This window comes from Saccharomyces eubayanus, chromosome XII (assembly GCF_001298625.1).
Source record: "Saccharomyces eubayanus strain FM1318 chromosome XII, whole genome shotgun sequence".
Lineage (NCBI taxonomy): Eukaryota > Fungi > Ascomycota > Saccharomycetes > Saccharomycetales > Saccharomycetaceae > Saccharomyces > Saccharomyces eubayanus.
This window is the reverse complement of record NC_030971.1, coordinates 68,173-90,314: the sequence shown is the minus strand read 5'-3', so window position 1 is coordinate 90,314 and position 22,142 is coordinate 68,173. Positions and strand designations below refer to the sequence as shown.

At 41.0% G+C, this 22,142-nt stretch overlaps 9 protein-coding genes across 9 annotated transcripts; 5 read left to right on the top strand and 4 right to left on the bottom strand.

Moving 5' to 3' along the window:
- Positions 1–720: 720 nt before the first annotated feature.
- On the bottom strand, positions 721–2,484 carry TPO1 (polyamine transporter TPO1; the record flags this gene model as incomplete). The annotated part of the gene is made up of 1 exon (XM_018366569.1): positions 721–2,484. One exon carries the CDS (start codon positions 2,482–2,484, stop codon positions 721–723), a length of 1,764 nt encoding a protein of 587 aa, XP_018220408.1.
- A 1,147-nt stretch (positions 2,485–3,631) lies between these two features.
- FRA1 (aminopeptidase P) lies at positions 3,632–5,881 on the bottom strand (the record flags this gene model as incomplete). Its single annotated transcript, XM_018366568.1, has 1 exon — positions 3,632–5,881. One exon carries the CDS (start codon positions 5,879–5,881, stop codon positions 3,632–3,634), a length of 2,250 nt encoding a protein of 749 aa, XP_018220407.1.
- Positions 5,882–7,054: 1,173 nt separating this feature from the next.
- GPI13 (mannose-ethanolamine phosphotransferase GPI13) lies at positions 7,055–10,108 on the top strand (the record flags this gene model as incomplete). The annotated part of the gene is made up of 1 exon (XM_018366567.1): positions 7,055–10,108. The coding sequence occupies one exon, from the start codon at positions 7,055–7,057 to the stop codon at positions 10,106–10,108; it is 3,054 nt and encodes a 1,017-aa protein (XP_018220406.1).
- Positions 10,109–10,501: 393 nt separating this feature from the next.
- Positions 10,502–13,000, top strand: DI49_3499 (uncharacterized protein; the record flags this gene model as incomplete). The annotated part of the gene is made up of 1 exon (XM_018366566.1): positions 10,502–13,000. One exon carries the CDS (start codon positions 10,502–10,504, stop codon positions 12,998–13,000), a length of 2,499 nt encoding a protein of 832 aa, XP_018220405.1.
- A 164-nt stretch (positions 13,001–13,164) lies between these two features.
- Positions 13,165–13,890, bottom strand: IRC19 (Irc19p; the record flags this gene model as incomplete). The annotated part of the gene is made up of 1 exon (XM_018366565.1): positions 13,165–13,890. The coding sequence occupies one exon, from the start codon at positions 13,888–13,890 to the stop codon at positions 13,165–13,167; it is 726 nt and encodes a 241-aa protein (XP_018220404.1).
- Positions 13,891–14,127: 237 nt separating this feature from the next.
- On the top strand, positions 14,128–16,641 carry RIX7 (putative AAA family ATPase RIX7; the record flags this gene model as incomplete). The annotated part of the gene is made up of 1 exon (XM_018366564.1): positions 14,128–16,641. The coding sequence occupies one exon, from the start codon at positions 14,128–14,130 to the stop codon at positions 16,639–16,641; it is 2,514 nt and encodes an 837-aa protein (XP_018220403.1).
- Positions 16,642–16,800: 159 nt separating this feature from the next.
- On the bottom strand, positions 16,801–18,693 carry GRC3 (polynucleotide 5'-hydroxyl-kinase; the record flags this gene model as incomplete). Its single annotated transcript, XM_018366563.1, has 1 exon — positions 16,801–18,693. The coding sequence occupies one exon, from the start codon at positions 18,691–18,693 to the stop codon at positions 16,801–16,803; it is 1,893 nt and encodes a 630-aa protein (XP_018220402.1).
- A 314-nt stretch (positions 18,694–19,007) lies between these two features.
- Positions 19,008–20,519, top strand: PRP19 (E3 ubiquitin-protein ligase PRP19; the record flags this gene model as incomplete). Its single annotated transcript, XM_018366562.1, has 1 exon — positions 19,008–20,519. The coding sequence occupies one exon, from the start codon at positions 19,008–19,010 to the stop codon at positions 20,517–20,519; it is 1,512 nt and encodes a 503-aa protein (XP_018220401.1).
- Positions 20,520–20,737: 218 nt separating this feature from the next.
- Positions 20,738–21,481, top strand: ENT4 (Ent4p; the record flags this gene model as incomplete). The annotated part of the gene is made up of 1 exon (XM_018366561.1): positions 20,738–21,481. The coding sequence occupies one exon, from the start codon at positions 20,738–20,740 to the stop codon at positions 21,479–21,481; it is 744 nt and encodes a 247-aa protein (XP_018220400.1).
- Between the last annotated feature and the right edge of the window lie 661 nt (positions 21,482–22,142).

The following is a 22,142-nucleotide window of genomic DNA, read 5'->3' as shown; positions in this document are numbered from 1 at the left end:
GTTGTGTAACTCGCTTGAAATAATAATCTTTAGACCAGCTAAAAGTTGTAAACGGCAGCGAATAAATAAATAGGCAAAATCAGTATAAATAAATAGTAGTTTCTCAGTTGTGTAGACAATTAACAAACCTCACAAGAATCCATCTCCTTGCTCTGCCTTTACTTTTCCCTTTCCTTTATCAATCAAAAAACGTCTTAACTTTCTTCCTTTTTCCCGTTGAAATTCCCTGTCAATTATAAATCGAAAATAAAGAAGTCATCGACGTCCCGGGTCGGGCAACCGGCACTCCAGCCAATCAGAGCTGAGAATATGACTAATTGGCTCGGGCCCGGTTTTCGGCAAAGGGCCCGCATTACGCCGAGAATCGGCCATAATAAGAACAATACATGTATTCTTGTTAAAGAAGAGTTATTAATTATTAATTTAGTGTTTATTTAGTAACTATGAGGTTGCATTCAACATAGCCGCGTACGAGGAGTCTTAAAGGAAAGGTGGAAGAAAAAAAATTAGAGGATATCGCGACTCTGAGCACTCTTGCGCGTACGGAGGGGGGGTATTTGTTTGTTTGTTGATAGTTTTAATTTTGTTTATATACCAGCTCACACTGGGTAGTGTCWATAATGTTATGCGGATATCGAGTCTTTGAGTGAGGTGGAGGAAGAAGAAATATTAAAAAAAATGCAAATGTAGAAGGAACATGGTTATCTATGCTTCCTGCTCTTAAGAGGCGTAAGCGTATTTGGACTTTCTTCTTATGGCTTCACCGTATTTCAAAAACAGCAGAGGCACGGGAATCATGGCAGCAGAAAATAGACCTAGTAACAAACCGGCCCAACCAATACCCATACCACGGAACATGTACCCGGCAAACAGCGGGAAGCACGCACCGAATCCGGATCTCATAAAAGTGTTTGCAGCGACGGCAGAAGCGGCCAAAGGCAAGTACGACTCGATGATATAGTTCAGACATGGTAAGAAAATACCCATCAGACCAAACCCGATGAAGGAACCGCCTACTGTGGGGACCATCCAATGGATCTTGTGAGGATAATAACCAGTCCAACAGAACCACAGGATACCAATGGGGAAAATAGTACCTGCAATGATCATGGCGTACAATCTGGCCTCGGGGACTAAGCCACCCTTGGCTTTACACCTTTTCAAGTAGTCGTTGTCCATGTACCAGATAAAAGCAGCACATACCACCATACCGATAATCAAGGCGATATATGGCAATTCACCGTTTTCGGTAAATCCGTAACCCTCTACAAACACGATCGGGTACGCCTCCAACAGTAGATACAGGATACCGTAGACAAACGAGTTGTAAATAGTCACGAATAGTAACAATGGTTCCACGAAAAGCATCACAATAGGTCTCGTCACGGTTTTTTGGATGATATCCTTGATGGACAATTCCACGTCTTCATGGGCAGCATGGATACCCCAGTTGTTACTTTGCTTTCTCATCTGCTTGGCTTTGTTGACCAAAATAGTAGGGTGATGAGTTTCTTCGAAAAACAGTGCGATCATAACGAAAACAGCAGAAGCGAAACAACCGACAACGTATTCCAACCATCTCCAGGTGGTTCTTTGGGCAATATAAGAACCCATAACAGGAGCTAGAATAGGGCCCACAAACACACCTAGGGCAAACAGGGCAATGGCCTTACCTCTGACGTTAGTGTCGAACATATCGGCAAACGCGGCAGGGACAACAGCCATGGGGGCAGCACCGATGAAACCACCAAAAAATCTACAAATGAAAATGGTTTGCAGATTCTCGGCGGTAGCCACAGCAAACTGGAAAAGAGCAAACCCAAACGCAGACAACACCAGAACACCCTTTCTACCGTATAGTTCGGAAAGAGGTGCATAAACAATTGGTGACGCAGCAAACCCAAGAACGAAAAGAGTGACACCGAGGATCGCAACGACTTGGATGACGTGGTAAATCTCACAGATTTGTGGCACGGCCGAGGCGAAGATGGAAGAACACATAGCAATAGCAATACAATCCAAACATAGAACGAAACACAGCAGGACTTTTTTCTTCATGGGCCAGTTGAACGGATGTAGCGGATCGTTGGGCCCATCGAAAGTTACTTCGAACTGGTCTCTATTTGGCAATGTTGGTGGGTAAGGTCTCTCACCACCCATGGGCGGACATTGGGAATAATCAACTTCTATACGGTCGGGTTCGTCGACGGATCCCGTTAGAATCTTGGTCAGTCTCCTGGTGATCTTGACATCTGACTCTGCCGCGGAATTCATAGTCGTAGTCCTTTGGAGAGCGGACTCCGTGGCACCAACGTCATTTTCTGTCGCCGTGGTGTACTTGGCTCCTTCACCTGTGAAATCCACTGGTTCAACGCCAGTGGTACCTGTGGTGCCGACCGAGCGCGTAGCGCTCGATGAGCTCCTTGACGAATCCGTTGGCATCAGATGGTTTTCCTTGTTGGAAATGCGGGAATGATCCGACATGGTCTCTATTTACTTTCTTAGCTGTTCTAATATTTTTTTTACAGATAACAAAAAAAAAGAAAAGGAACTGAACCGATAAAACTTCTATTCTTGCTATTATGGCTTCGATACAGATGAACTAAGAAACAGTTTTCAGTGTATTGGTCTTTTCTTTTCCGAAAACCAAATCACCCCTGAATCAAGAACTCACAAGAACATGAGCAAAGAGAGAGAAATTAGTCAGGTTGAGCCGAATAGGGTATCCTTTATATACTGGGCACATGCGCAGGTACAATTAGCACACATCGAAAAAAAAGTACTGTTTAACGTTAAAATTTTCATTTCCTATTTGTTTATGAAATTCCTACGAGAGTTTCCCTATAGAGTAAATTGCTCGGTACGGAGAGTTCTGTGGACGGACGACAGGTAATCTGGAATGGCTTTGCTGTGCGGCAGTTTCATAGCGACGGTTACGGAACCTGCGAAGATTCCCCTTCCGCATCCGCCTCCGCCTCCGCCCCCGTCTTCGTATCCGTATCCGTATCCGCTTCCGCTTCCGTTTCCGCTTCCGTTTCCACACCCGCTTCCGTGGAACACCGGTCCTATTTTGTGCCACAATACGCAACGGGTTTAGTGCGCTGTGCCGGGGCTACTGGGTGAGAGATATCTCGGCTCTACAATGGCAACGATACACCAGCCAAGCTTAAAGAAGTTAGTTAGTGAGTCAGTTAGACTCCTGTACTATGTGCTTTGGCTAGGTAGTCCAATCTTGGCAGCATCTGGTGTAGTAACTAGCCACATGATTGTTGTTTTGGGCTTGCCGCCACAGAGGACACCGGACAGGACCCTGGATAAAGACTTGCCCAACGGACACATCAATGTGTGCTAAAGACTGTCAAGGGGCGCACATGCATCGTCGTTTACGTTTCGTTCCTTTTGCACTGCGGCGGTTTGTAGCACCAAAACCGCTCGGGGTTAAGAGCGCCTTCCTCCAACCGTATAGTAAACGAGAGAAATGGAAGAATTCCGCTCTTTGGTTATTTACTGTTGTTTTTTTTTTGTTATTACTAGAATTAGAATTAAGATTAAATAAAAAGAAAAAACACTAGACTATGTAGAGGAAGCACAGTAATCCTGGATTGTATATTCTGCCTCGCTCGCCTCCGGCTCATAATGGGCTCGTTTCTCTCTTCAGCCACTTGTATGAGATACTTTGAGGTTGCAGGAAATGCACCACCGTTCTCCATATCCTCGAGTGGTACTCGTTGATGTGTGTTTTTTCTTCCTCGCTTAGTAGCTTGGTGTTGATCAGTTTCCTACAGTATGGCACTACTGTTATGTTTTCGAACTTGAGGAACTTGCTCTTTGACGAGGCTTTCTTGATCAGCATGTCGCTTTCTACTCTGATACCGTATTCGCCGTCCTTGTAGTACCCGGGCTCGTTGCTTATGATGTTTCCGGCTCTTAGGGGGAAGTTCATCAGATGAGGCCGGGACCCGATGCCCATGGGTCCTTCGTGGACGTTCAGAAAAGATCCGATGCCGTGGCCCGTGCCGTGCTTGTAGTCCAGCCCACGCGACCATAGAAACTGTCTGGCAATGGCGTCGATACTGGACCCGGCCGTGTCTTCAGGGAACACCAATCTCTCCAAGGCTAGCCCACCCTTGAGAACCAGCGTGTAGTTGTCCATCTCTTCTTGCGTGGGTTTGGTTAGATGGATGGTTCTTGTTATGTCTGTTGTTCCTTCCAGGAACTGCGAACCGGAGTCGCAAAGATACATCTTTGTAGGGTCAATCATAGACGAGTTGTCCGCCGGTGGAGAATAGTGTATGATGGCGGCATTACTGCCCGTGGACGATATCGTTTCGAATGAGTTGCCCATGAAGTTTCTTTGCGTTTTTTTGATCTCGATCAGTTTTTCCGCGGCACGATATTCGTCTATCAACGCCTCGCGCACCACCAGTTGTTGTTCCAGCCACGCAAAATACTGCACCAAGCATACTGCGTCTTTGACTTGCGCCTTGTGTGCGTTTTTGATTTCGATATCGTTTTTGATAGATTTCAAAACATCGATGGGCGAGTGAATCATGCGGTAGTTTGGTGGGGCCGCCTTGTTCGTCGCTTGGCTATTTCCTTCTGGAACGTTTAGGCAACGGACCATCTGCCACGATGCTCCGTCAGGAATCAAAAATGTGTGGTCCGTGGAGGAGGCCTGGGCAGTGACCTTGGTTAAATGCTGCCATATCTGCTCGTAGGGCCTCACTTCAATATCGTTTTCTTTGAAGTATTCCGATATAGCATCATTGAAAGAATTGTTGGTGAAGAGAATAGTCTTCTCTTCGCTAATAGCCACGTAAGAGAAAAAAACTGGATTATAGTCAATGTCGGATCCCCGCAGGTTTAGCAACCAGCAAACTTCGTCCAACGCAACGACTATGAAAGTCTTGGCAGGAGCAGCTGTTGCACTTCCAGACTTATTACTTAGTTTTGCCAGTAATTTTTGCTTTTTGTCTTTAAATTCTTCACCATGAAATTCATATCTCAACAGCAGTAATTCGTTGCAAGGTCTTTTGGGCAAGGTTTCGAAACCGGACCAAATACTGTCGATCAAGTTTTCATCCACGGGCACAAGCTCCACTTTACCCTTGGCTTTATATTTAGTGTCAATCATTCTACTGAACGACACATATTCGTTAAAGGTGATGAGTTTAGGGTCGATACCTATTTTCAACACCGTTTCATCTTTATTACCAAGTCCCTTGGCCATTTCCAATGCTTCCCTGATACACCAGTCTTCCCAACTAATCGGGTCTTCATTCTGTTTCAAAAGTGTCCAGTTATAATCCAGTTCTTGTCTGGCTTGGTTGAAGTATCTACCATCGGTGCTCAGAATGGATTTCCCGTCGGGATGGTCCTCGTTGAAATTTAGCAAATCCCTAGTGATGCAAGCGACACCAGCAGACCCGGAAAACCCGGATATGAAAGCGCGTCTCTGATCTCGCAACGATACATATTCTGACTGGTGCTCATCGCAGCTGGGCACAATATAACAACACAAATCGTGTTTTTTCATCTCTTGGCGCAATTTCAACAGCCTCTCGGTGGTGTTAACCTCCCTATTAATAGCACACAGCGAGTCACAGGAGTAGACAGACCCGTTTCCTGCGGCGCTACTCCCACCAGCTCCCTTCGGGTCATTGAGCAGCATGCTGGACGACCTCCTTGAATTTTCCAGCTTCCTTAGGAATAGAGAGGCTCTACGTCCTTGTCTGGACAGCAGACCGGGCGAACACGTACAGTCCGCACATGGTCTAAATGGTCTAGAACTGTTGGATGTCGATGATCCCTTCATACCCGTGCTCGATACATGGGATACTGAGTGAGCCCTAGCTTCACTAGTGGATGGTTTTGAAGTCATATGGAAAATTATTTGTTATTATTGTTTTAGCTCCTATGAGTTCTTCTTTTTTTTTAGCTATATATGCAGTCTTCTTCCAACTTTTCTTGCCTTATGTGCGTTTTGTAAAATACTGCACCTATTAAGACTGACTCAGTTTTTGTATGTCTCTTTCTTCTTGTTCCATCCCTCAATGGAAGCATTCTGAAAAAAAAGTAGAAGAAATTCCGGGAAACGGGGTGCGGTACCCAGCGGTAACCCGGAAGAGACGGGTAACCCAAGTGGCAAAAATAGTATACAAGAGCGAGTATTTCGGCGGCTAAAGGATAATAAGAAAAATGATGACAGCTTCAGTAAAACAAGTGGTCGTTCTTTGTTAAAGAAGCTAATCCTGACTGGCCTGAGGAACATTAAGATTGCTCCTGGTGGTTTAAAGGATGGCAGGATTGCATAAGCGCCCTGCACGCATGTTTAGGATGGATTTCTCTTGTTGCGTTTGTTCCGATTGTTTTCCTGATCTTTTTGAAAGCTAGTTGTTCTACAAAGCATTTAACAAAACCACAAGATTGTTGGGCTCTGCAGTATACATCTAACTTAATGTGGCTGTTGTCTGGTTGAGGGGTAAGAATGCATTATATTTAGCCGCCGATGTTTAAGAATGATTTTAAGATGCTTGCGCGTCCCTTTCTTTGTGTGCTTCGAGCGTTTGGAGACCTCCTGGTTTCATACTACGCTTTCAAAAGCGGAAAATGCTTAGCCGCCGTCTTTCTGTTATGTTAATATCGTTCCAACGCGTACTAGATTGGCATTTTACCTGATTTAGGAGAATAAATGAACATCTCAAGACAGCGCCTCTCTCAATGTTCTTTCAAAGAGCTGAAAGGACAAATTATTACAAATGGAGGTATCAATCTCGTGTCTTTCTCTCCCAAATGGGCCTTTGACTATTGCTGTGTGGGAATTTTCAACTGTTGGCGTTTTATTCATTGTTTACCTAGGCTGGGTAATAGCTGTTATTAGGCAAGCGCGATGACGAAAAGGTACTTTTTTTTCCTTTGCTCACCGGAAAAAAACAAGAAAAATACTAAAGGTCAAAAATCGATAAATTGCTTATGTTTTAAGGGCAACAGCGAATCAGTAAAGAACGAAGGGGAAACTCACTAAATCGAAGAATAGAAGCACAGCTCCCGGAACATGGATGAAAAGTCAATAAAGCAGTCAATACTTTCATCTTCCAATGATGAAAAAATTATATACAAATCACGAATAAAGAAATTTCAGAAAAATCATAAATTCTATATTATTTTGTTGATTTTCATTGCAATCTTACAATTTATATCAATAGCTTTTTTCACGCGCGGGTTCTTACTGTCAAGACACGTTCTGGATAACATATCCGCCCAAAACGAAACGACTGCCTTACAGCCAAGGTTCAACAAAACCGTGGTTCTGGTCATTGATGCTTTGAGATTTGATTTTGTTATCCCTGTTAATGAATCCAGTTCGACCCACAACCTGAACTACCACAATAACATATTATCACTATATGACTCTTTTGCAAACGATGAGGATGCATCTTCTTTACTGTTAAAATTCATTGCAGACCCTCCAACTACCACTTTGCAAAGACTTAAGGGTCTAACGACAGGTTCACTGCCCACTTTCATAGATGCCGGATCGAACTTTGATGGAACTGTCATTGAAGAAGACAATTTGCTCAAGCAGCTCTACTTGGCAAACAAGACGGTCAAGTTTGCTGGAGACGATACCTGGATGGCCCTGTTCCATCCATTCTTGTCTAACGATAGTTTTCCGCTGGAATCACTTAATGTTTGGGATTTGGATAGTGTTGATAAAGGTGTTATGGATTACTTTCATGATCACTTACAGCAAGATCAAGAATGGGATGTAATGATCGGGCACATGCTGGGTATTGATCATGTAGGCCACAAATATGGGCCAGATCATTTCACCATGAAGGAAAAGCAAGTGCAAGTGGATCAGTTCATCGATTGGATACTAAAATCTATTGATGAAAACACCCTGCTGGTTATTCTCGGAGACCATGGTATGGATCATACAGGCAATCATGGAGGCGACTCCATTGATGAGTTGGAAAGCACTTTGTTTCTCTATTCAAAGAAGCCAAATCTATGGAAACTCAAAGACTCTTCCAATTACGACATTAGTGCTTTGGGACACGATTACCGCTCTGTTAGACAGATCGATTTAGTGTCCAGTTTATCTTTATTACTCGGTCAACCTATTCCATTTAATAATCTTGGATGGCCAATTGATGAAATTGCAAGAAACGATAACGAATGGTCCGAGTTTGTCCGCCTAGCTATAAACCAGTTACAACTATACAAGGATACGATGCAAATTCATGATTCCAATGACGAGATACTAAAGCCATTAGCAGAAAATATACTAAACACTTCTCCTAAAACTAATCCGAAAAAATTCATTAAATTGGGGCACAAATATCAAAAAGTATTTTTACAAACCTGCGAAGAATTGTGGGCAAAGTTTGATTATTATTCAATTGCCACCGGTATAATATTACTCACCATCTCTTTAATTCTATTGATATCCATCACAAAATTAATCCCTTCTATTGTCGTGAATCAAATGGTTCCAGAATTTGTCCCAGGTATTATCATTATGGTCTTGGTCACAAACTTGTGTTTTCATGGAATCTTTTATGTTTACCAACAACCGACTTTTGTAGATCAGTTTTGGGGTACTCTGTTAGCGACTGCCGTTGGCATCATTATTGGTTGTTATATAACAATCTTCGATAGGTATAACTTCATTTGGATCGCTATGAGACTTGGCGAAACATTGGCTGATTATTGGTCAAGAATAGCTGTCATGTTTATGATTATACATGCTTTACTTTTTACTTCCAATTCCTTTACAGTGTGGGAAGATAGAATTGTGGCCTTTCTTTTGTCCACTTTTGGTATGCTAACACTATATGAATTTGTGTTCTTACCAAAAAGACAATCTACCACGGCATTATTAACCGCGACAATTAGTGAAAAGGAGGGAACTACTTCAGGTGTGAATTCTTCAACGGCAAATTCAAATTATTTACCACTAACAAGATTTGCAAGATTATTAGGTGGTTACCATTCAGCAGTTTTAATCATTTTTACCAGATTAGCTTCTACAATCACCATTTGTAGAGAAGAACAAGGTGAATATTGTATCCCAACTTTCAATAATCAAAATAATTCCGCTTGGTGGGTATTGGGTCTCTGCTTCCTGATGATTTTTATCTTGCCGGCATGTATCACTGGTTATTACAATCTAACATCATCGTACCAGGCTGCAGCTCCGATTTGGATAAACGTTTTCCTGAAAGGTATCCTTGGTTTGAATTTCGTTTATTGGTCACTGACTTCATTAGAAAATAACAATGCGACAATTACACTACCGTTTTTAAATAATATTACAATTTTCAAGTTCACTTTGGCTAGAATCATTGCTGGATTTTCGTTGATCGCCTCCAACGTGGGTTGGCTAATGGGGCCACTCTGTATTAAATTAAATGTTCACAATACTGACGTCAAATCTCATGAAGCTACAATTTTGGGTTATACCAATATTTACGGTTCGGAGTTTTTCCTCTTAGTCATAAATGTTTTGATGAGTATCCTATTCTTCAATAAACCTCTGGCTCAATTATCATACTTCCTCATGTGTAACCAACTATTATCGATTTTAGAGATTATTGATCTTTTGAAATTGAAAGAAAACATAATTGGTCCAATTGCCTTAGGGCTCTTATCATACCAACACTTTTTCACCACAGGTCATCAAGCAACGATTCCATCAGTGCAATGGGATATTGGATTTATGCTTTCTGAAAAAATCACGTTCCCCTTCACCCATATAGCCATCATCCTGAACACTTTTGGACCTCAAATTCTCGTTTCTTTATCTGTAGCATTACTAACGCTTTGGTCACAGCCTCCAGATGTCTTAAAGCCACAAACGCTTTTGGGGAGGATTGTTTCAAACTGTGGTATACTACTCACGTACAACACCATTTTGTGTTTGAGTTCATTTATCTGGGTTACTCACTTCCGTAGGCATTTGATGGTTTGGAAGATCTTTTGCCCAAGATTTATCTTCGCTGCTTTGAGTTTAATAGTCACTCAACTGGTGGTCACATTCGGCACCATTGCATTTGCTAGTGGGAGATTGATTAAACATATCAATGACATTTTCTGGAAATGATGGCACGTAGCCTTGCTTCTCATCTCTCCCGTACATAGACAAACATATTATATATACGTGTAATATTAATACACATCAACCATGTTTATTTCCTGCAAGAGTTCAAGAGGAGGAGCTCTCATTGTCTATGACTGTACGTTTTTGAGATCGAACATTCTCCATTTTGTTTGTACGTTCGCTATTATATTTTTCGCTTAATTATTTCTTTACTCATAATTTTCTCTTTTCCACAAAGGTAAAAAACAAAAACAGTTAAAAAAAAAATAAGATCAAAAATGTCCTTTGTTTACATAACTAAAAGGTCGATGGTTCAAGCATTAATCAAAACATTATAGGCGTATAATCTGCAAAAGTACTGCTGCATACGGAGGATAGAAGGAATAGAATATAATCATGGATGACTTTACAATTTATAGTACTATTTCTACAACTGCTTTTTTACAGGTTCCACATTTATACACCACAAACAGATTGTGGAAGCCCATTGAATCACCGTTTTTACTCGAACTTGTCCAAAACAATGTGAATTCCAAAGAAATTGTAAACAGAAAGGCGATTTGCCACGTAGAACCATCGTGGATAAATTTAGGTGGCACATTTGTTAACGATGACATGATCTCAATAAAGGCTACTAGTAGCAATATGGAACGCAATACCATTAGTCGAGTTTCCTTACCCTTTCCCATGCATGGGGATGACCCCGCGGTAGAATTGGAAAAGATGAAACGTGTACTAGCAGATCTAAGTGAAAAATTTAATTTGGAACTAATCGTTACTAATGAACCGGCTTATTTGGCATCAAAGCCAACCAGCGAAAACAATGAGTCATGGCTTTACTTACATGCACTAGGATTGGAGTCCAATTTAATGGAATGCGAACCCCAGTTATTGGCATTTTTGGATTTGATAAAGAAGAATGGGATGACTTTGCCTCCACAACACTACATCGTCGAGCCAATGGAATTGGACTCTTATTCAATTCTCCCCTTATACATGGGAGTAGATATGGCTAATTTCAAATATATATCGAACGTTTTCAAAACCAGTATTTACGCTCCTGCCCTTATGACTTTGTCCGCGGATTTTAGGGCAAATCCACAGATATTTTTCTCTGGAACCATCCATTCGTTAACTTTATTAGCCAAGAAAACCTTACAAGAGTCCGTCGACCTTGGTTCAAAGAAGTTTTTTTATCGCAGATTGACGAATATTACTCCAGGAAAATTACTATTCATTCAAAAATATCGCCAACAAAAAATAAACCAGTTAATTTTGAAATACCAATCGCTGATTAGGGTCACTAATGAACACATTGAATTTCAATCGATTTCTACAAACCTTTTAGAGATGGTAATAAAAAATTTTACCATCCATGTCCTACATGAGATTGTAGAAGTGCAAATTTCCCTCAATGAAAACTGCGAAGTTTCTTCAAAAGTAATAATTGATAATATTTTTAGCAACCCAGAAAGCGAAGTCATAGTAGTTACTCCAGGAAAAGAATCGTTTAATCAATTAATGATTGTCGGCAATCAATTCTCGACTAACAAAGCATCTGATAATTCCATAATACATTATTTATCCCATTTTATAACTGGCCCAAATAAAATCATTAATTCGAATCTAAGACAAATTAAAGCCATTTTTGAAATTCATCCAGATTTTGAGGACTTCATATCGGGTAAAAAAAATGGTAAGCTGACACGTATAATGGAACTATCCGCTTGCTTGATCCAATTGGAAATGGAAGAAGAGGATGATAATCTCTACCTAAATTTGGTTAGTGATTGTTTCTCCGATTTCACAAAATCGTTCAAAGATGTCATGAATGAATTTCCTGCTGAAGAATCATTTTTCATTCCAGAAGTTTACCATAGACCTATTATAGGCACAGGTGGGTCATTGATTCAAGCTACAATGAGGAAACACAACGTCTTTATCCAATTTTCCAATAGTTTCAATTTCCCACAAAACAAAATCTCTATGGTTAGATATGACAATGTAATAATCAGATGCCCCAGGAAAAACAAAGCAAATATTTGCTTAGCTAAGAGGGAGTTGAAAGATATTGTCCAAGAGTACAATAACTTACAATCGAGAACGCCTATTAGGTTCTCTAATGGGCAGTATAGACATGTCTTGAACGTCAATGGCGAAAAAAATATTATAGGCCAAATTGAAAAGAATGAGAATGTTTATATCGTGATACCCTTGGAAGAACCTTTAGATGGGAATGTGCAACTATCCGTAAGAGGTAATGATGAGAATACAGTAAAGGCTGCTAATGAATTGGTGAATGGCGCGTTTGGTCATGAATACGAACTTAGAATAGATAAACCTATAGATGCTCGCAAGGAGTATGAGTTCTATAATCTGATCGTTGTTCCTTTTCTGCAAACTATGAATATAATTGTCACTTTTGAGAAAGACCTTATCACTTTCACTATTGAAAAGGATACAAGTGAAAACACTCTAACTAAAGCAACCGAATTGCTATCTGATTACATGGGAACACAAAAGAGGAAAATAATATTCAAGAAACTGATCAAAGATTTTGTTTTACCGCCCACAACCAACAAGAGTAATGCTAACCACAATGCTACTAATGGTAATTCGAAACCAATGCATAGTTCCAAAAATCGTAACGCGACCATCGATAATATCAACTCTTTGGGAAGTCCACCACAACGTCAAACAAACAGCCTCAACTACAAAATGCCAGGCGTGACACCAGCAGAGGGAGCTCGGGCCATCAAGGGATACATACCTAATACTTATTACAACGGACTTGGTTACGGCTATGGTTATACGTATGAGTACGATCGTAATTATACGAGTTTCAATCAAACTCAAGCCAACCACAGGCAAAACTATCAAAATGGTAGAAAATGATGTGAGAGAATTCTTCATATAGTTACATTCATGCCCCTTTTCGATAGATGAACATACTATATAAGAATGGCATCACGCATAGGCAAAATCTATCTGTATATACTGTTTAATGTATAGCGATATGTACCAAAAAGCTCCGCTTTCTCATCCAAATATCCGTTCGTTTATAACCTTGTGCCTAATGATTCATTAAGGTGTACGAGTGTTGTGTCGAAATCACTGAATATTTTGAAAACTGGGATCTTTTTCTTATCACCTTTATTTAACTTGGTAGGCGGACTGGATTTTGTCCTTAAATGAGAAAATTTGACATCAAGCTCATCATGGCCTACTCCTCTATTTAGGACTGACCTATACTTTTCATATTGCATCGTTAAAATATTCTTTAAGATTTGCCTGCAATAAGTATTATCCCTTGCGATACTCCATTTTTGCTCCTTCGTTTCGGGTAGATATGAACAGCTTTTTAAAATGAATTGCAAAGTTTTTTGCACCTCTTCCATAGGCATTACCTTTTCGCCACCTTTTGTGTTGCCCATAGGCTCGGGGCTAGTTTTTGATTGCAAACCGTTAGGATTAAACACCAAGTATCGTTTGAGTTCGTAATCTTCTTTAGTGAATTTATATCGAAGATAATCGCTGTACGTCTGTCTGACCATTTTCACATTCGATACAAACGGTTTCAGCCTCACAAATCTGCGATAAAAAATCTTTACTACTGTAGTTCTTCCCTTAGTAGAGCCTGCATCGAGCTTTTCAAAATGTGTAGGAAGCTTAAATTTGGAATGCGACTTGATAAGCGTATACTCCGAGTTTATAATAGCCTTTGCTGTTGTGATTGTTATAGAAGGTTTGCCCATTGTTGGATTACTGATTCGTCTGGGAGCCATATGTGCTATCACGATACCTTTCAATCAGCGTTGTTATGCTTACTTTATTCGGTTGTCATGGCAAACCTCCATGTTCGTTGTAAATGACTTCACTTTCAAAATTTTTCATTTAGCTCATCGCATGTTTTGAAAAATTGTGTAATAATCAGCAACCGATGAGCGAATGGATAGCTAAATAGCGTAAAAGAGCAGTATCAGTGTCAATAATAATCAGCTGGTGCTAAATTTGGAAAAGAAATGGCCAAATTAAAGTCAAAAAAGAGTTCATTAACTGGATCGCTAGACAACAAGATCGTTGATCTTATCTACCGTCTCTTGGAAGAAAAAACTTTGGATAGAAAAAGATTATCGAGACAGGAGAGCCAAGGGGAAGAAGGCGATAATAACGAGGACAAGGAAGATGAAGACGTATTTGAATCGATGTTTTTTGCCAAAGATTTAACAGCAGGCGAGATCTTTACCTTTTGTTTAACTAAGGATTTGTCGCTTCAAAGAGTGAAAAAAGTTATCTTACAAAAGACCATCGATCGTATGCTCAAAGATGTCATTGAATCAGAGCTTGAAGAGTTCGGTTCTTATCCCGGGTACAACAAGGAAGAAGAAGACAAACCTAGCTTCGAAGAAGAACTTGCTAAGAAGAACATGATGATCGATCAAGATACAAACGAGATGAATAAACGTATTACTAGTTTATGGTCCAAACCAGAATCCATCACAGAGCCTGTAACAGGCGCAGATGATGCGAAACCTGAAGAAGTTAAAAAATCAAAGAAAAGGTCCAAAGAAGGTACATGCAAGGTAAAACGTCAAAAGGTCAAAGAAGATAGAACCCCTCCTAATTCGTCTTTGAAATCCCTAGGTGGTATGGATGATGTTGTTGCGCAACTTATGGAACTCATAGGTTTACCGATTCTTCATCCAGAAATATTTTTATCAACAGGTGTGGAGCCACCTAGGGGTGTTCTGTTACACGGCCCACCTGGTTGCGGTAAAACATCCATTGCTAATGCATTGGCCGGAGAATTAAAAGTTCCCTTTATTTCTATATCTGCACCTTCGGTTGTTAGTGGTATGTCAGGTGAAAGTGAGAAAAAAATTAGAGATTTGTTTGATGAAGCCAAGAGTTTAGCACCATGCCTAATTTTCTTTGATGAAATAGATGCCATTACACCCAAACGTGATGGTGGCGCCCAAAGAGAAATGGAAAGGAGAATCGTCGCTCAGTTGCTGACCTCAATGGATGAACTTACGATGGAAAAAACAAATGGAAAACCGGTTATTATTATAGGTGCCACAAATAGACCCGACTCATTGGATTCTGCCTTAAGAAGGGCTGGCCGATTTGATAGAGAAATATGTTTGAATGTTCCCAATGAGGTTTCAAGACTTCACATTTTGAAGAAGATGTCGGACAAACTGAAAATAGATGGCACCATTGATTTTGCTAAGTTGGCAAAATTAACTCCAGGGTTTGTCGGGGCTGATTTGAAGGCTTTAGTTACTGCCGCTGGTACATGTGCCATTAAGAGAATTTTCCAAACTTATGCTAAAATACAATCTCCACCGAGTACAACAGCGGTTTATTCAGAGGAAGATAAGATGGAAATCGATGACGCCACGAATGAGGACGAATCCAGCTTGAGAAATACTGCAAACATGATTGATCCGTTGCCTCTCTCTGTAGTTCAGCAGTTTATTCATAACTATCCAGAACCTCTAACAGATGATCAGTTATCATTATTGTCGATCAAGTACGAAGATTTTTTGAAAGCCTTGCCAACAATTCAACCAACAGCAAAAAGAGAGGGGTTTGCCACAGTCCCAGATGTTACTTGGGCAAACGTTGGTGCATTACAAAGGGTAAGAATTGAACTAAACATGGCTATTGTCCAACCTATCAAGAGGCCAGAACTTTATGAAAAGGTAGGGATTAGCGCTCCTGGCGGTGTTTTATTATGGGGACCACCAGGTTGTGGTAAAACATTATTGGCAAAAGCTGTTGCTAATGAATCTCGTGCAAATTTCATATCCATCAAAGGTCCGGAATTACTCAACAAATACGTCGGTGAATCTGAAAGATCTATCAGGCAAGTTTTCACCAGAGCAAGGGCCTCTGTACCGTGCGTTATTTTCTTTGATGAATTAGACGCGCTGGTACCAAGAAGAGACACCTCATTATCTGAATCTTCTTCAAGAGTTGTCAATACCTTATTAACCGAATTAGACGGGTTAAATGATAGAAGGGGCATTTTTGTGATCGGTGCAACAAATAGACCTGATATGATTGATCCTGCTATGTTAAGACCTGGTAGATTAGACAAGACTTTATTTATTGAACTACCTAATACGGAAGAAAAACTTGATATTATTAAGACATTGACCAAATCACATGGAACACCGTTAAGTGACGATGTCGATTTTGACAAGATTATCAAGGATGAGAAGTGTAACAACTACTCAGGTGCTGATTTGGCTGCTTTAGTCAGGGAAAGTTCGGTCTTGGCCCTGAAAAGAAATTTTTTTAAAAATGAAGAAATTCAATCCGTCCTTGATAATGATTTGGACAAAGAATTCGAAGATTTATCCGTAGGAATATCTAACGAAGAAATCATTGTGACCATGTCTGATTTCCAAAGTGCATTAAGAAAGATCAAACCCTCAGTGAGTGATAAAGATAGACTGAAATACGATAGACTAAACAAGAAGATGGGTCTAACGGAGGAAATGAAGGATGCGGAGGAAAATAAATGATAAGTATTTAACCTCTGTTGAATAAGCCTCTACATATTCTGTGATTACGACATTGAAGAAATGGATATATAAATAAAAAATAAATATATATATATTATGCATGATTTTTCCTTTCCTCTTTCTATCTCTGATGATATTGATACATCTATGAAAAAAACGCTACCTTTTCATGAATTGCCCACGTCTCATCACATTTTTACGAACCTTCCAGACATGTTCTAATTTCTTCCTTCTTTCAAATGTTGCAAACGGTATTTGTATACTAGGGTCCCAAGTTATAGCGCGATGCGATGGAAGCAAGTCACAGAAGGGCGTTTCTGTCTTGTTTCTTACGATTATCCATTTGACATCTTCAGGCTGTTCATCCAAATTTTTTTTATGGCAAGGAGGCACATAAATATTCATTATTTGTTGCAATGTGTCAATAGAATGTATCAGTCCTAGGGTTACGAAGCTCTTACGAGAAGGAGTGCTGGATTGTAAAATGGGGAAGGTGTCCAATTTCTTTACAACCAACGGGTCTCCTTCTAAATGTGTGTGTATCCCAACTACTGCGCCTTCCAGTGAAGATCTGATATCTTCAGGATTTAAATTTTGGAATTCCATGGGAAACCGGATGCCTTGGATACCACGTTTATCTCCACCGTATGAAATCTGTAAAGGAGCCGATTTCAAAAGCGGAGCAAAATCGTAATCTAACTGAGTCAGTTTATGAAATAATGCTAATACTTTGAAAGTTCGTAGTTGTGATGCATGGAACCTAGCAGGTGAAGCGTGATTTAAATTATGGGCCGGTATGCGAACAACTTCAGGCAGGTATGTGTCCCGTAACGATGTAGAAAAACTTTGCGGAATAGTTAGTTCGTCCAGATGCCTTTTTGAGTTTGCTGTCTCCAAAAAGACTAAATGAGTCGGCTTGTATTTCTTTATAATGTGATTCAAGATCTGCATCCCAAATCCCTTAATCCACCCAGGCAAGTTAAGCAAGGATGTTCCAAAAAAGGCTTGTTCCTCCAAATAATCTATAAGTTTATCAACGGAGTTCAAATATGATGCAGGTTCGTCTTGAGGAGAAGAGGACCCAATGTAAAACTGCAATAAAGTTTGGAAGTTAGAACCCTGACAAAGATGTTGTCCGAGAGTAATTGGCTTTGGAATCAGCTTATTTAAAGAAATTGAATCAGGCAATGAATATTCAGGTTGACCAGGGTCTAAGTCCAGATACACCAATTCATCCTGATCTGTCGTGGAAGCCCGTATATCCTGCGTAAATTTTTCTAGCAAAAGCCTCAAAAAAGTGGATTTCCCAGAGTTTTTACCACCAAGTACCATGATTCTTGTGTCATACGTAGCATTCTTATGATTCAAATATAACTTTTCTAAAGGGGCCGACCAATATCTCGGTATAGATAAAGACTGAACCTCATCTGATTCGTGTAATAGATGATACGTAGCCCTTTCGTTTAATGGGAAATACGGTTCCTTGGGCTTCCAGAGATAATTAACATCACGGTATAGACGACCAGCTTCTGACAGTCCTGTCTGGCTTGAATTGAAGACGCGAAGAACACACGGGAATGATTTCAATTCATCATTTTTGATATTAAATCTATTGTTTCTGGGCAAAAATATCGTATCTTGCCAACCAGCGAAATGTGAAAAATCTATAGTCGGTATAGATTGTGATAATGGGTGCCAGAAGTGCAAGATTTCTCTCGAGGCATTGTAGTGTACATTGTTATAGACGATGCCACCTTTCACTATTTGTAAACGAAAAGCGCCAGATAGATGCAGTTTCTGCCTTTCTTTCAAACCTACAAGCATGGTTTCATCTTCGTCTCCCACATAAGTTATGTTGTCGGCCAATTCATTATCTAATCCGTTCACATCGTCATCGTCATCGTCGTCATATTCTTCACTGTTGAGAAGTACAGTCGCGCTCTTCGAAGATGAAGTGAACACAGCGCTTAAGTTAGAGCTACTGCTAGAGTCTGAATCTGAGTCTGAGTCTTTGCTATACTGAGGCAAATCTTGTTTGGAATCTGTTACCATACTGAGCAAAATATAATTTTAACAGTCCCCTCTCTATCACAAACTTATGGCACTATCTTATCTTGAAGAAGTTCAAAAAAAAACCCCTCTACTACTCACACTGTTAGCGCAACATGGGAGAGGGCCATTAAGACCGCAGGATAGAAACAAGTATTCGATGACTTGGACATGAATAAATTTCATGTTGGTAATAATGCAGTACGTTTTTCGGGTAGCGGCGCTGAAAATTTCACAAGGGCCATTTTTTAGAAGATGGAAAGTTTCCATAATGAGAAGAAGAAAAGATAGCAACAAGAAAGTCTACCAGAGGAGCAATGTTCTGTGCCATTAGTGGGAAAGTACCTAGAAAGCCAGTGCTGTCACCCAGCTCAAAAACCGTTTTTGAAAAATCGCTTCTTGAACAGTATGTTAGAGATACCGGGAAGGACCCGATTACAAACGGGCCCTTAAGCCTCGAAGAGATAATAGAGATTGTGCCCAGTGCCCAGCAGGCTTCGTTAATCGAGTCTACGAACTCTGCTACCTTGAAAGCCAATTACTCGATTCCGAATCTTTTGACCAGTTTGCAAAACGAATGGGACGCTATAATGTTGGAAAACTTCAAATTACGATCAACTTTGGACAGCCTAACCAAAAAGTTGTCTACTGTGACTTATGAAAGAGACGCAGCCAAGCTGGTTGCTGCGCAAGTAATGATRGAAAACGACGAAATTTCTCGTGGCTTATCGAAGTCTCCAAAACAACCGGTGGTTGTCACGAGGGAAGCATTTTTACAAGGATTGTTGCAATCATCTAGAGAATTTGTAGCGAGAGGTAAAGCGAAGGCATTCAAATGGCCGATCTTCCAAAATTTTGAGTTATTACCTACACAACGCTATTCATCTGCGATTAAAACGTATCCATATAAAGAGCTTGATTCTTCCATGAACTATAACAAATGGACTTCCATGTGTCTCTGTGATGCAAACAGTTTACACTTCACTGAACTAAAGGACTCCGATTCAATTACCACGGAAACCATACCAAATCCTCATACGGAGCAAAAACAGCCTGTTATTGTTTCCAAGGGTTCACATAATCGGTTGTTGGTGTTATATTCCGATAATCACATAACCATATTAGACTTAACAACGAAAACAGTAGCAAAAGAAATCGATGTAAACTCAGCGAACCAGATTGTGTATGTGTACGGCCACAATGAGATCAACACGGAATATTTCATCTGGGCGGATAGCAAAGGGACAATAGGATTTCAATCTTACACGGACGACTCCCATTATATAATCAATACTGGCAGGTCGAATGTTGAGTACAGCAATGGGGCACTACACAAGGACTCGCTGTTACTAGCGCTTTACTCGCTGGATGGAATAGTGGACGTGTACAGTTTATCATCGCCTGATCAAGCAAGCTCCAGATTCCCTACGGGAGAAGACATTAAGATCAAAGAGATCAAGTTTTCAGACAATGGATACTGGATGGTGGTAAAGGGCAGTCAAACAGTGGCCTGCTTTGACCTGAGGAAAGACGTGGGAACTCTGGCGTATCCAACTTACACTCTTCCAGAGACCGAAGCAGGGGCCGTTGTGTATGACGTCGATGAGTTTGGCAAGAATACGATTGTATACTCAAACGAGGACAGGTCCTTGTCCGTATACAAATTCAACAAGAAGACGAAAGGTTGGATGAGAGACGAGGCCACTACGCTACATTTGCAGAGTGACGTCGGAGACATCACGGATATAGAGGTTGTGTGCGGCGACGGCAGCGTTGCGGTTGTTTTAAAGAGAAAAGACACTTTCAGTATCGTCGCATTGTCATCGTGAATGCAGCCTGCGTTTCTTAAGTTTTTTAGTACGATTTGTGTAATAGTAATAACATTTTCGATAGTTTTTTTTTTCCTTCATCTCCAGGGCAACGAACGGTTCAATTGGAAAAAAAATGGAAAAGAAAAAAAATAATGAAAAATGCGATTATATGTTGAATAAGCGTAAAAAGCGCAAGGGCGCCAGAATAAGAGCATATACAAAGTGAGGAGGTGGTGATGCCGTTGTTTGAATCGTTCAAAAGTTTTATCCAGTCGCCGACGGAATCGAAGGTGAAACAGGCAACCAGCGAGGACGAGACAAGTGGTGCCACCGGGACGTTGATGAACGAGATATCGATTTTGACGTACAGTCCCAAGACGGTACGGGAGATCATCCAGATCATCCGAAAGCGGCTGTTACTTGGGCAGAACAGGAGGAACTCACACCGCAGCTGTATCCAGGTGATGAAGACACTGACGCTGGTGTCGTACTTGATGAACAACGGATCCAACGAGTTCATCAAGTGGCTTAAGGGCAATATGATACTGATTGAAATTTTGGAGGACTTTCAGGTCCAGGATACCCGGGACGACCGCAATGGCGAGGAGATACGCAAGCTGAGTAGGAATCTGCACGAATTACTGCAAGACGACGAGCTGCTGGAGAGACAGCGAAAGGACGTGATCCAATTCCGGTCGAGCATATCGACGCCAGGAAGGAAGTCCACGGACAATAGCCATCTGAAGCTGGAGGAGATGAGAAATGAGCTCGCTCGACAGAGCTTGGAAAAGAAAGCCAAGCCCGCTCCCACCAGCACCAGTCTGGACTTCCAGAGACAACGCACTAGGAACACACACGAATACGCTCGATTTTCATTAGTGCCTCTGGCGGAAGAGGACAGTGAAGACTCTCCTAGTGCAGCTGGCGGCACAAGCAGACTATCGTTTAGGCCCAAGTCCTCAAACAACCCATTCAGATGATCCATAATTGCCTTTTGACCATCCGTCTTATTTCCGTACGGCAAGCCAAAAAGGAAAGCATGTCCCCATCGACGAAGCAAAACGAACCACTCCAAATAATGACACAAAAATGACACAAAATAGCAAGAAGCTGACATGCCAGCGATGGGTGCTCGCCAAATAATAACAAATTTTTATTCTGGAATGTTCTAGAACAAGTGGCAATACCAGAAAATAGCCGCCCAGGGTGGCGCCACACAGCCGTGCATCCGGTCGTCGGTCACGTGCGGCATTACCCCGCCCCGTTTCTTTTTTTCAGGGGCGATGCCGCTTATCAGTCTTTTGAGTGTCACTGTCTTTTGAGGGCGGTTCCTCTCGTGGGGTATATATAAAGAGACTCCGGGTTTTGCCACCTTGGCAGTTGTTGTCTGCTAATCTCTCTTTCTTTCTCGGACTTGGCCTGCAACGAGCAACGCTTTGTTAGGATAAGGATAAGAATATCGTTTTATCCACTACAACACACCGACATTTCTCGAACTCTCCCCCGCTTTTTTAAATAAGACACTATGCAGATTTTCGTCAAGACTTTGACTGGTAAGACCATTACTTTAGAGGTCGAGTCCTCCGACACGATCGACAACGTCAAGTCCAAGATTCAAGACAAGGAAGGTATTCCTCCGGA